Below are 14,394 nucleotides of genomic sequence, written 5' to 3'. Positions count from 1 at the left end.
GAATGCATTTATAACAAGCATTGCATGTACCATGAAAACTCATAGATAAACATGTTTTCTTTATAAAACTTCAGATTCCGATGTACTTATGAAAAGTTAAGTATAAGTGGGAAAACCCCGAAAAAGTGAGGTAAAGGCAACTTAATTAAGGGGGAAAGCAAGCAGAATCACAATGTGACAATATTGCTGATGAGTAGCAATTGGCAGGGAAAAGATGGCTCACCCCCCAATAAACAAAAGATAAAAATGAAAAAGATTGCAGCCCTACCCGACACTCTCTTTTTCTCTCTCAAGTCTCAACTGAACAACTTTCAAACCACCACTTTTTCAGACACCACGAAATCACACCGCACTGCAACTAATTATTACCCAACACAATGAAAAGAAAACTTTGCAACACTGCTGATGGCGCCTATGCCTATGCGATGCCAAAGCAGCTACTCCTACGGCCGTCGTGTTACTTTCATATATATACACATACGATGACAATCTTCAGTTCCCGGACAGGCAGAGATTGAAACACACTGAGACAGTCACTGACTCGACATAAAACAAAATCAAAGATCTGCCCTCAAATATCCACATTTAAATAGACAGTGACAATGTTTCCCGTCACAGATCCCATTGTCTTCAAACCCGACGGTATATGAAGTTTATATATGTATACATACGGTAGAGCCAACTATCGCTTTCACTTTCATCTATATTTCAGCTGCTGGCTTATGCATATGCAATCTTTTCTAGAAACATGCAAGACAAAACAAATACATATGTCTAGCATACTCATCAAAAGCTTGAGTTATGAAGTGATCAGTAATGCCAAGCAACTTATTAAAATGAAAAAGAAAAAGAAAACATTTTTTTCCAATGTTTACATGTTGATCATATATTAACTCAATAATAGAACATTTTAAACAGACAATAAACTAAAAATGGGTGATTTAGAAATATTACTATTATTTCCCTTTTTTTCTCTTTTCCCATATATACCTTTTTAGGGCAACGTGCTGTAATGATACAAATCATTCCATGCTTGAATTCCATTCCAGTTGCTTGTTGTGGTGTTATCATTGCCGTTGCTGCTAGTGGTTGGAGTGGGAGTTACTGGTGCGTAAGAATTCCCAAAGAACCATTCCGTGGCGGTTTCATTGCTGGTGCCTTTCCTTTGATTCCCGGCTGCTGGTATTTCAGGCTTCGAGATCTCCAGATTCTGGAACAAAATGGGTTGAATCCTTAGTGCTTGGCTCATCTCAACTGGAACTGAAGAAACATTGGTGTTGTTTTCCTTTTGGTTCTCTCCACCGAAAAGCATAGCCAATCTTTGTTGCTGTAACTTCCAATGTAAATCTTGGTTTATGGAACTTAAAGACTCAATTGAAGAAGCAAGTCCACTACTAACATTCAACGAACCCATCTCCTGAATTGCGCCACTGAGGCCACTGGTAAGCGGAGACAATGGATAATTGTTAAAACCCATAAAAGAGGTAGAGCTACCTGCAGCTGGATCGAGGCTGAAAGAAGGGCTACTAGTAGTATCTCCAAATGAAACAAACTGGTTGTAAATACCAACAAGCGGTGAGGGATTAAGCTTAGGAAACGACAACCCACCGAGCCGAAAATCCATGGCAGGAGTAAGGCCACGAAAGAATTTCAATCCACCCATCTCTGAAGACGAGTCCTTTGAGTCACCAGAGAGCCTGGAAGACGATTTTAGCTTCTTGTTCTTGCGGCAACCACCGCCTATCGGCACGTTACGCAGAGCCCCACCTTTGGTCCAGTACCTCCTACAGGTCTTGCAAAAATGCCTGGGTTGGCTGAGGCTGTAGTTGTTGTAGTAGCAGAATTTGGTGTTGGGAGAGTCGCACCGTGGACACTTTAGCGCCGCTTGCTGGTCTTGTGGCTGCCTTGTTGAACCGGTTTTCTTGTTGCCACTGCTTTGGTTTTCTTCCTTGGTAGCCGGTTTTACACCGGGATTATCATTAGACATCATGGAAATCAGAAGAAGAAAATTGATACGGTGAGCTTGTTTGTTTCTAGGGTTCTTATTTTCTTTCCTTTTTCAGTTTCCTTTGGCAAAGGCAAAGGTGGTCAATTGATTGAACTCATGCATGGGAAAGATGATAAAGAAAGGGATAGAGATGGGGTCCTGTGATAATAATCAAAGAAGGTTTTGGGGGTTATGAAATTCTTTTAATAAGCAGGGTTTTTTCTGTTTGAGGTTTAGATCTGGTGGATATTGGAATAAATAAAGAGTTTGATCAAAGACAACAGAGAAATGAATAGGAACAAACCAGGTCTCACCTGAATAACAAGTGGACAAACAAAAGCATATCATCTGAAAGCTGATTCTGGCAGGGCATAGACGACCCATGTAACAAAATTCGGAGATATAAAAATGTATTTTACTGCATTATAATGATAAATATATCATTTCGAGAATTTAATATTAAAATTATATTTATCTCTTATTATTTAGTATAATAATACTTCTATTAAAGTACTAAGAAAATACACATGATTAGATTTTCTCTCTCATTATTTATATTCTATCTATTGTTTGAAAAGGTGCCTTGCTGGAAACTTTAAAATTTTAAACAATAGACAGATTATTAATAATAAAATAGAAAAGTAAAGAAAGAAAAAGTTAAATAAATTTCATTTATAAAGAAGAAACATATATAATATGAATTGCTAAGGATGGATTGAGCGAGAGTAGGTAGGGTAATCGCTCTATGAAATTTTAAAATTATTATATATTTTAAATTTTTTTTATGTATTTTCTATTAAAAATATATTTTTGCCTCTTCTGAAATTTCAAAAATTTAAATTCACTCATCTAAAATTTTAAAATTTTAAAAGTACAAGTTCGTCCCCTCTAATATAAAATCTTGCGTCCGTCATTATGTATTGAAAATATGTTTTGATATAAACCCAAGTGAAGAGATGATAATGCGCATGTGTGGTATTGCCTTCAAATGTTTAATGACTATATTTTAATAGTAGTATTCGTGTTAAGATTGATACAACGTACCTTTTAAAAGTGCATTTGATATATCATGTTTTCATTTGTATGATATTAAAATATATTATTTTTAATAAATGATTAAAAATAGTTATCTTTAAATATTAATTTGAAAAACAACATGTTCTAATAAATTAATTAATCATTAATTTAAGTTTTATGTTAATCCACTTGCGAAATTAAAATAAGGACAAATTTAATGCTTATATAAGTAACATAAACATAATAAAGTACAAGTGAGGTGAAAAAAGTTAATGCATCAAGGTAATTTTTCTCTCTTAATTTACACTTGATAACACAATGTTCTCGAGCATAAACCATGTAAAATTTTCAGGTGAAAAAAGTGAAAACTTTTATCAAGCATGTAATTGCTAGTAAAATTCAGATGAAATTAAACATGCATATTTAATAGGGATATGTGGAAATATTAATAAATGAAGTAAAAGGTATGACAATAGAGGCTTGGTTTGAAATAAGTGTCAGCTACAATTAATTAACAGCGATTTTTCAGATATTATAATAATCAAATACAAACATATATAAAAATTCATGAGTGGTTGATAATATTAAATTAGGGCCGTAATGTCGTGCAATAGTCATATTATAATATTTTTAAAGTTCATTATGATTAGAGTTGAGTAAAACTCGACTCAACGTGAATTAACTTCGATTTGTAATTTCATAAACTCGACTCGACAAAATTTTAAGTTTAAATCGAGTTGTAAAATACATTTCAAATAACTCGAAATTTTTAGTAATTAGTAGACTGATTTTTAAGTTTGAGTCGATTCCTCCCTCGACTTTGTAGGGTATATGTAAATTATATATGAAAAAATATATATGTATTGTGTATGATTATAAAATACCGTTTAAATTGAAATCAAATAATGACATAATATTGAAAATATTTATAATTAAATTTAAATAGAAACTCAAAGATTTGACTCGACTCGATTCGAAAAAGTTCAAGTCAGCTCTGAATTATAAAATATGACTCGTCAACTTGAATAATTTAAAATTTTTAACTCGACTCGATTGAACACTCACCTCTAACTATGATTATATATGTATATAAAATTATAATTTTTTTTAAAAAAAGTAAATTATATAATATATGTTATATTTACAAATGTGATATTACTATTGCAATCCAACGCGATCATAATCGCAATTTAGTATTATACCATGCACTATGAATATGTACGGGAGATGCAAGTTGACATTCATGAAAGTAAGTCTGCTGATATGTGAATATGATAGAATATATATAGGGATGGTAAACATATATAATTTTGTAGATTCCGTATTGTATTTCTCATGGGAGGTCGTAAGTGATAGGTTTAAGATTTTTTGCATTTTGTATTTGTCCATCCACTAATTACTTATCATATAAATATTAGAATATTATGAATTTAGATATAATTTCAAAGACTATTCTATAAAATCTTAAGATTTTATAGTACGTGACTTGTAATTTAACCAAATGTTAGGATATAAATTTAATTAATATTTAGTTTATTTTATTATGTTTCTTAATAGATATGTTTATTTTACATTTTGTTACTTGTGAGATTGTTGTCAGATAGGTATAAACATTTATAGGTAGGTACAAATCAATACAGGATGAGTCGTGGATATTCAATTAGATAATAGGTGTGAGAGTGAATTTTAAAATACATCTATGTAGGTAAATATGAATTTAAAAGTTTTACTTAACTTAAGTAATAGATAGATAAATAGTTGATAAATATAAAAATATTAAATAGATATAGAAATAGAGGAAAGGGTATATGCAACCGCATTCAGTTGTACCATCCCCAAATATATAACATAGATTTTTACAGTTGTTGCAGGAGCAGGTTAATAATTGCAAGTGAAAAAAGCTGATACCAGAGCATGCTGCCTGACAGAACAAAGGCAGTTTATAATAACAAAATCACGATCATAAGTACTGCGTTATAGGCTATTTTCTCGATATATCACCTTTAAATAGTATATTTTTTAATCAGATATCGTTTAGATTATATTTTTTGATTTAATATCTTTTATAAAAAGGCGTGGTTTTTGTAACATGTTTTACGCTGATTTGACACCATGTGGGGTAAGGCGCGCCCCTGCAGCGCACCTTATGCTGACATGGTATACACGTGTGTAAAGCGCGGCCCCGGGGGCGTGCCTTAGGCCACCTACGAGTATAGCGCAGGGTAGGGGTTATATGAGATTGGACGTTGGCGTTATATTAACAAATAACTGATATTAACGATACAATAAATATTAAATGATAAATGATAATCAAATTACAATAACTAATATTAAATGATAATAAACAAAATTAAGCAAAATAAATTAACAAAAAGTCCAACAAATTTATCAAAATAAATTAAAATAAATCCAACCATATTAACGAATTAAAGTAAGTATTAAATGATAAATAATAATAAAAATCACAATAAAAAAGTTCAATAAACAACTACAATAAAAAGTATTAAATACAAATATAATAAAAAAACAAAATCTATCGATGTCTGCGACGCGAATGTGTTCCGCAGGACGGTGGCTGTCGGACTCGAGGAAGATTTCTTCGTATCACTGGTTGTGACTCCTCGCTGTCATCACCATTATCGTCGTCGTCGTCGTCCTGAGCAGCTAAATTTTGTTGATGAGGAGCTGATGACGATGAAACACCTCCATAGAATAAAGACCCTGGAGGTGTATTACTGACTATCCCACCGGCCTGAGAAAACTGGGAAAACTCATAAAACCCAGACATCGCTGAGTGTGAAAACTGTACAGGAGGTGTATGTGTTGCGGAATGGGTGATGAGGCTGAACCCGCCAAATATACAGCATATGAACTCCAAGTCGGATATGCAAACATAGACCCATAATAGCCTTCAGGAGGGGTCATAAAACTCTGTGAAGGTGGCGCCGGGGTCATAAAACCAGGTGAAGGCGGCAGCGGTGACATCTGGTAATGAAAAGGCAGTGACAACATCACATATGGTTGCGGTATGTAAGTCGCTGCAGACGGTGGTTGCTATGAAGGTCCTGCTGGTGAAGTTGATGATGAACCGGAAGCACCTGCTCTCCGTCCATGAGTCGGGGGACGATGGTGCTGTGTTGTGGAATGTCTCTGTCGACGTCGTGGAAAGGTCCGCCCTCGTGCATCCTCTGGAAGCAGAAACGATTTCCCGTTTCTGTTGAACCACTCATAATAATCATTATCAACCGTCAAGTCATCAACATAAATAGGCTCTCTACGGGGAAGGCGCCGATGTCGATTCTCCCACAACACGACCCACTTATGATTCCTCACCAGCCAATCTGTATCTGTTTTGCTGCGTCTATCTGTGGCATGCAAGTCGTTCATATTGCGAGATGCTTCCGGAATTGGTTGAAAACAATCAAATTGCCGGAGCACGCGATCAGTGGAGTGCCACTCGACGGTCGCATAACATATCAAAGGGACCATCACCATCCAAACATCTGATGGGCCCCTCAACTTAGGTGGGATCACCGTCCTCACATCATCATTAGAATATGACACCCATTCAAACTAAAACAAATATATATAATTTTTATCAAAATAATAATCTACTTATATAACTATAATCTAAAATCAATTTTTAAACATTTAAATTCATACATGTGTGTCAACCTTCTGATCGATGAGCACCCTAATTTTTTTTTCTAAATCTTCAGGTAGCTCCTGATGATTTTTCCTATCAGTAGACCACATTTTCAAGAAAAAAAATTATTATACGATATATAAAATGATTAATATACGAAATCCGTTTTATAATTACCTCAAGAGTAGCGGAAATACGAATGTGTTCTTCACAACGAGACATAAAAAGGGCAATCAATACCATGCCCAAGACTGCAACAGGAGGAGACATCCACCGATAGCATTTCTCATGTAGTCAGTGGCTCGACACATTTCCCTGTACAATAAAGCCAAAACTGTCGAGCCCCAACTGAGTGATCCGGCCAAACGAAAGTCGACAAGATGTCGCAACCACATACAGTGAACTTGGTTGTGTGATTTGTCCGGCATCAACAACCATCCTATCAGCTGCAGTATGCATGCCCGTGCATACATTTTAACTTCATCATCTAACGCGTCCTCGCTCAACTCCCGAAAATTGGCATCTAACCAATTTAACGGTATCCGACCACCGTTAAAACTTTCTGGGACACGTCCTAGATTATCCCGACAAAAAGCAGTCCAGGAACCCTACGCAATCCACAATATCACATCTCCATCCATCGGAAGCCCCAGGTGCATAGCAACATCCTCAAGTGTAATCGTGCACTCTCCGCACGGAAGATGGAATGTGCGAGTCTCCGACCTCCACCGCTCTACTAAGGCAGAAATAAGGTCTGGATCTATCTTACAGTGACCCTGATATCTACCTATGTAACCGAATCCAACCTCTACTAAATACAGCAAGACACGGCTAGGTATCTCTAACTTAAGATTCCTAATAAATGGATCTAATACACGGTCCTTCTCCTAAAATTAAATAATTACAAAAAGTTAATTCTTAATCTAATAATCATGCATTAAATAAATCAACAAATAATTACAAATAATTTAAATTAAATTAAAACGTTAAAATATTACCGTATTAGCAAAGTGTCGAGATATATGATTTTCATCCAAGCGAAGTAGACCGTCTTCCATTTTATATTTGCAAAAATAATAATTAAATAAAATATTAAATAAATTAAATACTTAAATAAATTAAATACAAAATATTAAAAATATAATAAAATATACCTTAGACAAAAATTATAAGAGTATTTGAGAGAAGTTATGAGAATTTGGTGCGATGAAAATGATTGAGGATAGGAGTATTTATAGGGAGGGATTGTGGTGTGAAATGTCGGGGTAGGTGGGTAATTATACCCAAGGCGAGCCGCAGGGGGTGCTCCTTACTAACGCGTGACAGATTCTGGGGTAAGGCGCGACCCCTGTACACATGTGTATACCATGTCAGCATAAAGCGCGCGGGGCGCGCCTTACCCACCTGACGTCAAATCAGCGTAAAGCGCATTGCAGGCGCCACACCTTTCTGTAAAGGGTGTTAGATCGAGAAATATAATTTGACCGATGCCTGATCGAAAAATATATTATTCAACGGTGATATATCGAAAAAATCGCTAACGTTATATCTATATTTATATTTTCAAATAAGAATAAAAACATAAAATGTGGTATTAAAATTGATACCTAATAAAATAGAGTACATAGATGTAGTTGTAACAGAAGGATTGAGTTAGATTGGAAAACGCACAGTAACTGTAGCAGGCAGGGGGTGCAGGCAGGGGGTGCTCTCATTGCTGCCTCCCCACTGCAGCTTCGCAGCAGTCTAATTCCCTTGCCTTGTAATAATAATGTACTATTTTTGCTCTTTAATGATTCTAAGATGATTAATTGATATGATTAGTTTAATATAACATTTTATAATATTTTGTCCTTAATATTATAAACTCTATTGTATTTTTTGTTTAATAAAATTAATTATTATAATTTGAAAAAACAATAATAATTTCAATGGCGGACCCAGAAATATTTTTAGGGTGGGTACACATACAATGGATACAAATATAATTTCAGGTTGACACCGTCCGTTAAATAAGTAACTAATAGAAGAAAACTTAGATTTCCAGGTGGGCACAAAAAATCCAAGATGAACACCATCAACAAAATAAGTAATTAGTCGAATAAAATTTGGATTTCATAATGGGCCCACCCTGACCAAGCTGTGGCTCCGCCACTGCATAATTTATTTAAGGATTAACTACAAGGATGATCATTTATATTTGTGTTTTGTCTACTTTTGGTATGCTCACTTTCGTTTTTATTTAATTAAAAAATATATTCACTTTCTTTTTTTTTAATTAAGATGCGGTCATCACGAGTTAATTGTTATTAACAATTAACAGAATATGTGACGTGATAGTTGGTATAATCACATATTTGGTCTATGATATTTTCATATTCTCTCAATTTAATCATACTTTTAAATAAATTTTAACATAATATATATATTTTAAGATGAAAATTAGAAAAAATATTTTTAAATTAAATTTAATAAGTTAATATAAAAAATATTTTTTTAAGTTAATATATAGAAAATATTATGAATTTAAGTATTTATACACTAAGATACAAATATATACACAATGTTGTTTACTTTAGACCAAACAATGATATTGGCTTAATGGTTGAATACATGTTTAGTTTCCTAAGTGGCGAAAGTTTAAATCTTTTTTGTCCCAATTTTCTTTCCTTTGTCTTCTTTTCACCGGAGGGTGACATGTGTCACTTTTTGATTAGTGAAAATAAATATATTAAATTTAAATAAAGTTAGTCCTCTAACATAATAGTGACCCGTGACATCATTCGATTGTATAATTAAATTTATTTTAATCTATTGAAAGTAGTAATAAATTGAGAGAATATATAAATACTAAGGACCAAATGTGTTATTATATTAAAATATCCAACTTCTATTAATAACAGTTAACTCAGGTGATTACATCTTAATTAAATAAAAACGAAAGTGATAATATCTTATGTTTTTTTTAACTAAATGATCAAAAATAGACAAAACACAAACATAAATAATCATCCGTGTAATTAACCATTTATTTAACATAAAACTTGAATAATAAAATTTAAAATCTACTCAAATGTGGCATTAGAACCCAGATGAAGTAAATGAATATAAAAGGGGTGGGTTGAAGAGTAATTTGATGATATATGGATTTGTAGAAGTGGCATATAGAAATAGGAACCGACCAAATTAAGAGCAAAGACGTTAAAAAGGCTTAATGCATGGATGAGAAGAAACATGGAGTGCCGTAACCAAAATTAACTATTTCAGATAGAAACAGTTGGCTGCACATTCATCCGTATTTGCATCAACCATACAGACCCACAGGAACACGTGATTGTCCCTCCAACAGGGGAGGCCTATCACCTATGGCTCAATTCCCGTGAGACCCAAACCAGATCCACACCCATAACAAAAAACCACTTCTCTCCTCAATTTTTTTTAAAATAATTATAGGATAATATATTTTCTAAATTCTTTTTAACCACAAATAATATACACATATCATATCTATACAATTGTTTGAATTTAAATTTTAAAAAAATCATGATATTCTCTTTAATTGTTAATGTCATTTAATATATTATTAAGTAAACTATACCGATAATCCCTTTTGTTATCGGTCTAATCGGTGATTGTTTCCTCTTAATTTTTTTATCGGTAACCAAAGTCTATCAGACCGAAAATATAAGAGAATATCGGTATAGTTTACCCTAAATTCTTTTACGTACTAAATTTGATATAACGATATAAATATGTGAATTATAATTTCTTTTTACGTGTGACTTAAAATATGATTTCAGAGTTATGTATTTCCTGTGGAACGTTCACCCCAGGTTGAAACTTGCACGTCATGGATGATTGGATAATAAGTAGAGTAGCAATCAATTAACAATCAAGCAATACTAAAGCTACAGTGCACCGTGTTAAATGTTAAGTCGGAATCAAATCTCATCTTAAAGAAACATATGAACCGAGGGGTCCAAGGAACATTTAATACTTAAAAAAGAATTACATTTTAGGGTAAATTACGTGATTAGTATTTAAATTATTAGTTTTGCTCTATTTTAGTACTTAAACTTTCAATTTTTTTAAAATCATACTTAACATTTATTTTTTTTGATACATTGCCGTTAAAAACTTAACAGGTGATTTGCACATGACACATTTTTATGCGTAAATTGCATTATTCACCACTCAACTATTTTCTAACTCTTATTTTGGTCTTAAATATTTTTTTTTAATTTAACTGCTTAGCTTTCAAATTATTCCTAATTTAATCAATCTAAATTTTAAATTTATTTTTTATTTTTAATTATATATTAATAAAACAATAATATAAAAATGTCATGTCACAAAATAATTAATAAAATAAATTAGAGTAATTAAAATAGGAGAAATTGAAAGTTAAATAGTTAAAATGAATATTTTTAAACTTTAATACTAAAATAAGAGAGAGAAGATAGTCGAGTGATGAATGATATAATTTATCCATAAAAATACATCGCAAGATATTAAAATAAAATAAAATTTAAATAATAGGCATGGTTTTTTAAAAAAATTTAAATTTAAATGCTAATACGAATTAAAATTGATAGTTTAAATATAAATGCGTAATTTACCTTACATTTTATAATACTGTTAAATAAACCATGTACTTAATTAAAAGGTAAAAGATGGAAAATAAAGATTTGGTAATGTCCTAATGTGGGGTGGTATACTGAACTGCACCGTAGCTGTAAATATTCTCCCAGTTGTACGGATCAGCCTTCTCTATCTCTTGTGGGTTGTTCCGTCATTTCGTATTTATTTGCTGGTGAAGCCGTTAAGTCGCTCTCATAAATTCACGAGTCTCGAGGCTTGACACTTCGAGATCCAAGTAATTTTAATTACATTTTTCAATATTCTATCAGGCAAAATTATAAAAAAATTATATGAAATTTGATTTTAATTAGAATAAAATTCGTAAAAAATATAATTTAAGAAATAAACATTAAAGAGATTATTTTAAGAATTAATTTCCAAAGTTAAAGTATTCATATAAATCAATTTGGATTGACTATACAGAAAATTAACTAGAAAAGAGTGGGTTCAACCTGAGGTTATTTACATAAAAATATAATTTTCTAAATTAGAAAAGCTAGTTTATTCTCTGATGATTTTGGTGGACCTGGGTAACTTAATAATACCAGTCCTTATCTTTGGACCTCTTTCTAGATAAACCAAACTCTGTTCGTTATTTTTCATACCCAATAAGCTTTCCATGATTATTTAACGGCCCAACCAAAAAGTGGCATTCAACGGATTCATGTTTTTTTCCTGTAAATTTCCCATTACATGTTTTACCGTAAAATATTTAAAAGAATTAAATGAAAAGTTTGTTATATATTCAGTTATTGACCCAATTTTCAGTGTTATAATGGAAATAAGTTTGGAGTTTTAGGTGGGGTAGAGATTTAGATCAACCGCTATGTAAGCAATGCCTGTGGAATGTACACGCTACAAATAAGCCAACTCCATATTACATCTCATTTTGCAGTGGAAAACTTAGTAAATTGAAGGGGTCAAGTCAAACCATCAAGAATGGCTAAGTCGCCAGAAGAACAGCGCCCCAAGAAGGCTTTCGGATGGGCAGCCAAAGACAGTTCTGGTGTTCTTTCTCCTTTCAAGTTTTCCAGTAGGTTTCTAGTATTTTTAAACCAATGATGTCGATTTGCATCATGTTGAGTTGATCTTCCTTTCAAACAAACTGTCGTGGCGTTTGGATTTGCAGGGCAACTGGGGAGAAAGATGTGGCTTTCAAAGTACTTTACTGTGGGATGCGCCATAGTGATATTCATATGGTCAAGAATGAATGGAGCAATTCTCTTTACCCTTTTGTTCCCGGGTACGTATCGTATTCATCCCCATTGGTTTCATCTTATATATAGATTAGATCTGAACGATCCATTCTTTGGTGTTGTTAAGCAGCATGAGATTGTTGGTGAAGTGACTGAGGTGGAAAGTAAGGTTCAAAGTCGGAGACCGAGTTGGCGTCGGGTGCATGGTCTATTCCTTCCGTTCCTGCCATAACTGCAAAGTCGATCTCGAGAACTTCTGTCCCAAAATGGTACTCACTTATTCGGTTAAACACTATGATGGAACTACTACATACGGAGGCTACTCTGACTATGTTGTCCTGCGATGAAGGGAGGAAGGCGAAGATGCAAGGGGAATATTAGAGGTATACGTATGCCCGTATACGTATACTCGTATGCATGCTGTTGGTTGTTAGCATGCAGTTAATTGCTAAAACAGAAACAGTTAAAAGTTTGTTAGCTATTAGTTAGGCTGTTAGCTTGTGTAAGTTAGTAGTAACCCTTTGCAAAGCAGTGTATAAATAAGCTTGTAATGTATAGCCTGTATTTACTCTTGATTCAATGAATATACATGTGTTCAACTAAACTTCAGTATCTCATTAGCATGGTGTAAATGCTATCTAGAGACAACGTTTCTTTCATGGTGGTGATAATAGCCATAAATGGCTGGTATTCGCGTGATAACCCTTTCAAAATCGTCACTATGTGTTCAACGTGAGAGATGGCACTTCCACAGGAGGCAAGAGCGTCACACACCTCTTTCACTCGTGTAAGGTAAGTGCACATGCTATCATCACCTTTCTTTAGCGAGTGTAGCTTGTAATGGAGGTTCATCAACGCTGTTGTGGATCTATTTGCAAAGAATTGCAAGACAGTATGCCAAACTACTGCAGCAGTTTATGCTCCCACGAACTGAGGAAGAAGATGTGGGCTAATGGTTGAGAGCAGCCAAGAAGCAACAGCACTGTCCTGTGCAACAAATTCTTCAAAGCTTTCATTGACACGTTCCTCGCCATCCTCGCCACGCACAGTCTCTGGTGGAGGCAGCAGGGCTCCAGTTAATAACCGTTCAAGGCGGTGACTCCTGATTGTTAGTAGAATCTGTTGCTTCCACAATAGGAAATTGGTCTCATCGAGGACGATGTTGACCTTCTTGTTTGAGAAATTCTTCGCACATCCAGGCTGAAGATCCATGGTAGGATCAAGCTATCAAGAATATCGTGAGCAGTGGAAAGAAATTCTTGAAGATTACCCAGAACCGATGGCGATTGATACCATAATGAGATACTGAAGTTTAGTTGAACACATGTATATTCATTGAATCAAGAGTAAATACAGGCTGTACATTACAAGCTTATTTATACACTGCTTTGCAAAGGGTTACTGCTAACTTACACAAGCTAACAGCCTAACTAATAGCTAACAAACTTCTAACTGTTTCTGTTTTAGCAATTAATTGCATACTAACAACCAACTGCATGCATACGAGTATACGTATACTGGCATACGTATACCTCTAATAGACTGTATGGTTGCTGAGGAACACTTTGTCGTGCCCATACCCGATAGTCTGCCTCTCGAATGATGCCACCTATCATGCCACGTGCGTAATTCTTAGAGAAGAAAATCTGGGTTTTAGCTTCGCTAACACGATGTCCCGACTCTCGACAAAAGCTATCTAATGTCTCTTTAATAATCTCACAATGATGAATACTCGCCTCCGCAAACAGAACCAGATTATCAGCAAAGAAAAGGTGCAATAATCCTGGCCCGTTCCTCGAAAAGTGTATAGTAGACCAACTAAACGAGGCAATTGTGCATTCTATCATCTGCGAAAGCCTCTCCATACAAAGAACAAATAAATACGGCGATAACATATCGCCTTATCT

General features: G+C 34.0%; 2 protein-coding genes across 2 annotated transcripts; one reads left to right on the top strand and one right to left on the bottom strand.

Moving 5' to 3' along the window:
• Positions 1-971: 971 nt before the first annotated feature.
• Positions 972-2,348, bottom strand: LOC120173351 (dof zinc finger protein DOF5.7-like). The gene has a single exon (XM_039180545.1). The coding sequence runs from the start codon at positions 1,988-1,990 to the stop codon at positions 995-997; it is 996 nt and encodes a 331-aa protein (XP_039036476.1). The 5' UTR covers positions 1,991-2,348; the 3' UTR covers positions 972-994.
• A 9,882-nt stretch (positions 2,349-12,230) lies between these two features.
• On the top strand, positions 12,231-12,719 carry LOC120173328 (8-hydroxygeraniol dehydrogenase-like). The gene is made up of 3 exons (XM_039180526.1): positions 12,231-12,328; positions 12,421-12,534; positions 12,578-12,719. The coding sequence occupies exons 1-3, from the start codon at positions 12,231-12,233 to the stop codon at positions 12,717-12,719; spliced, it is 354 nt and encodes a 117-aa protein (XP_039036457.1).
• Positions 12,720-14,394: the final 1,675 nt, after the last annotated feature.

Source organism: Hibiscus syriacus, unplaced genomic scaffold (assembly GCF_006381635.1).
Source record: "Hibiscus syriacus cultivar Baekdansim isolate YM2019G1 unplaced genomic scaffold, ASM638163v2 tig00111947_pilon, whole genome shotgun sequence".
NCBI lineage: Eukaryota > Viridiplantae > Streptophyta > Magnoliopsida > Malvales > Malvaceae > Hibiscus > Hibiscus syriacus.
Note: the sequence above shows the minus strand (reverse complement) of the source record. Positions and strands in the feature narration are given on the sequence as shown.

Bases quoted from the DNA above. Each gene is read 5' to 3' on its own strand.
- LOC120173351 (XM_039180545.1), bottom strand. From the start codon at position 1,990: ATGATGTCTAATGATAATCCCGGTGTAAAACCGGCTACCAAGGAAGAA.
- LOC120173328 (XM_039180526.1), top strand. From the start codon at position 12,231: ATGGCTAAGTCGCCAGAAGAACAGCGCCCCAAGAAGGCTTTCGGATGG. The intron at 12,329-12,420 runs GTTTCTAGTATT...TTGGATTTGCAG, and splicing joins CCTTTCAAGTTTTCCAGTAG to GGCAACTGGGGAGAAAGATG. The intron at 12,535-12,577 runs GTACGTATCGTA...TCTTATATATAG, and splicing joins CTTTACCCTTTTGTTCCCGG to ATTAGATCTGAACGATCCAT.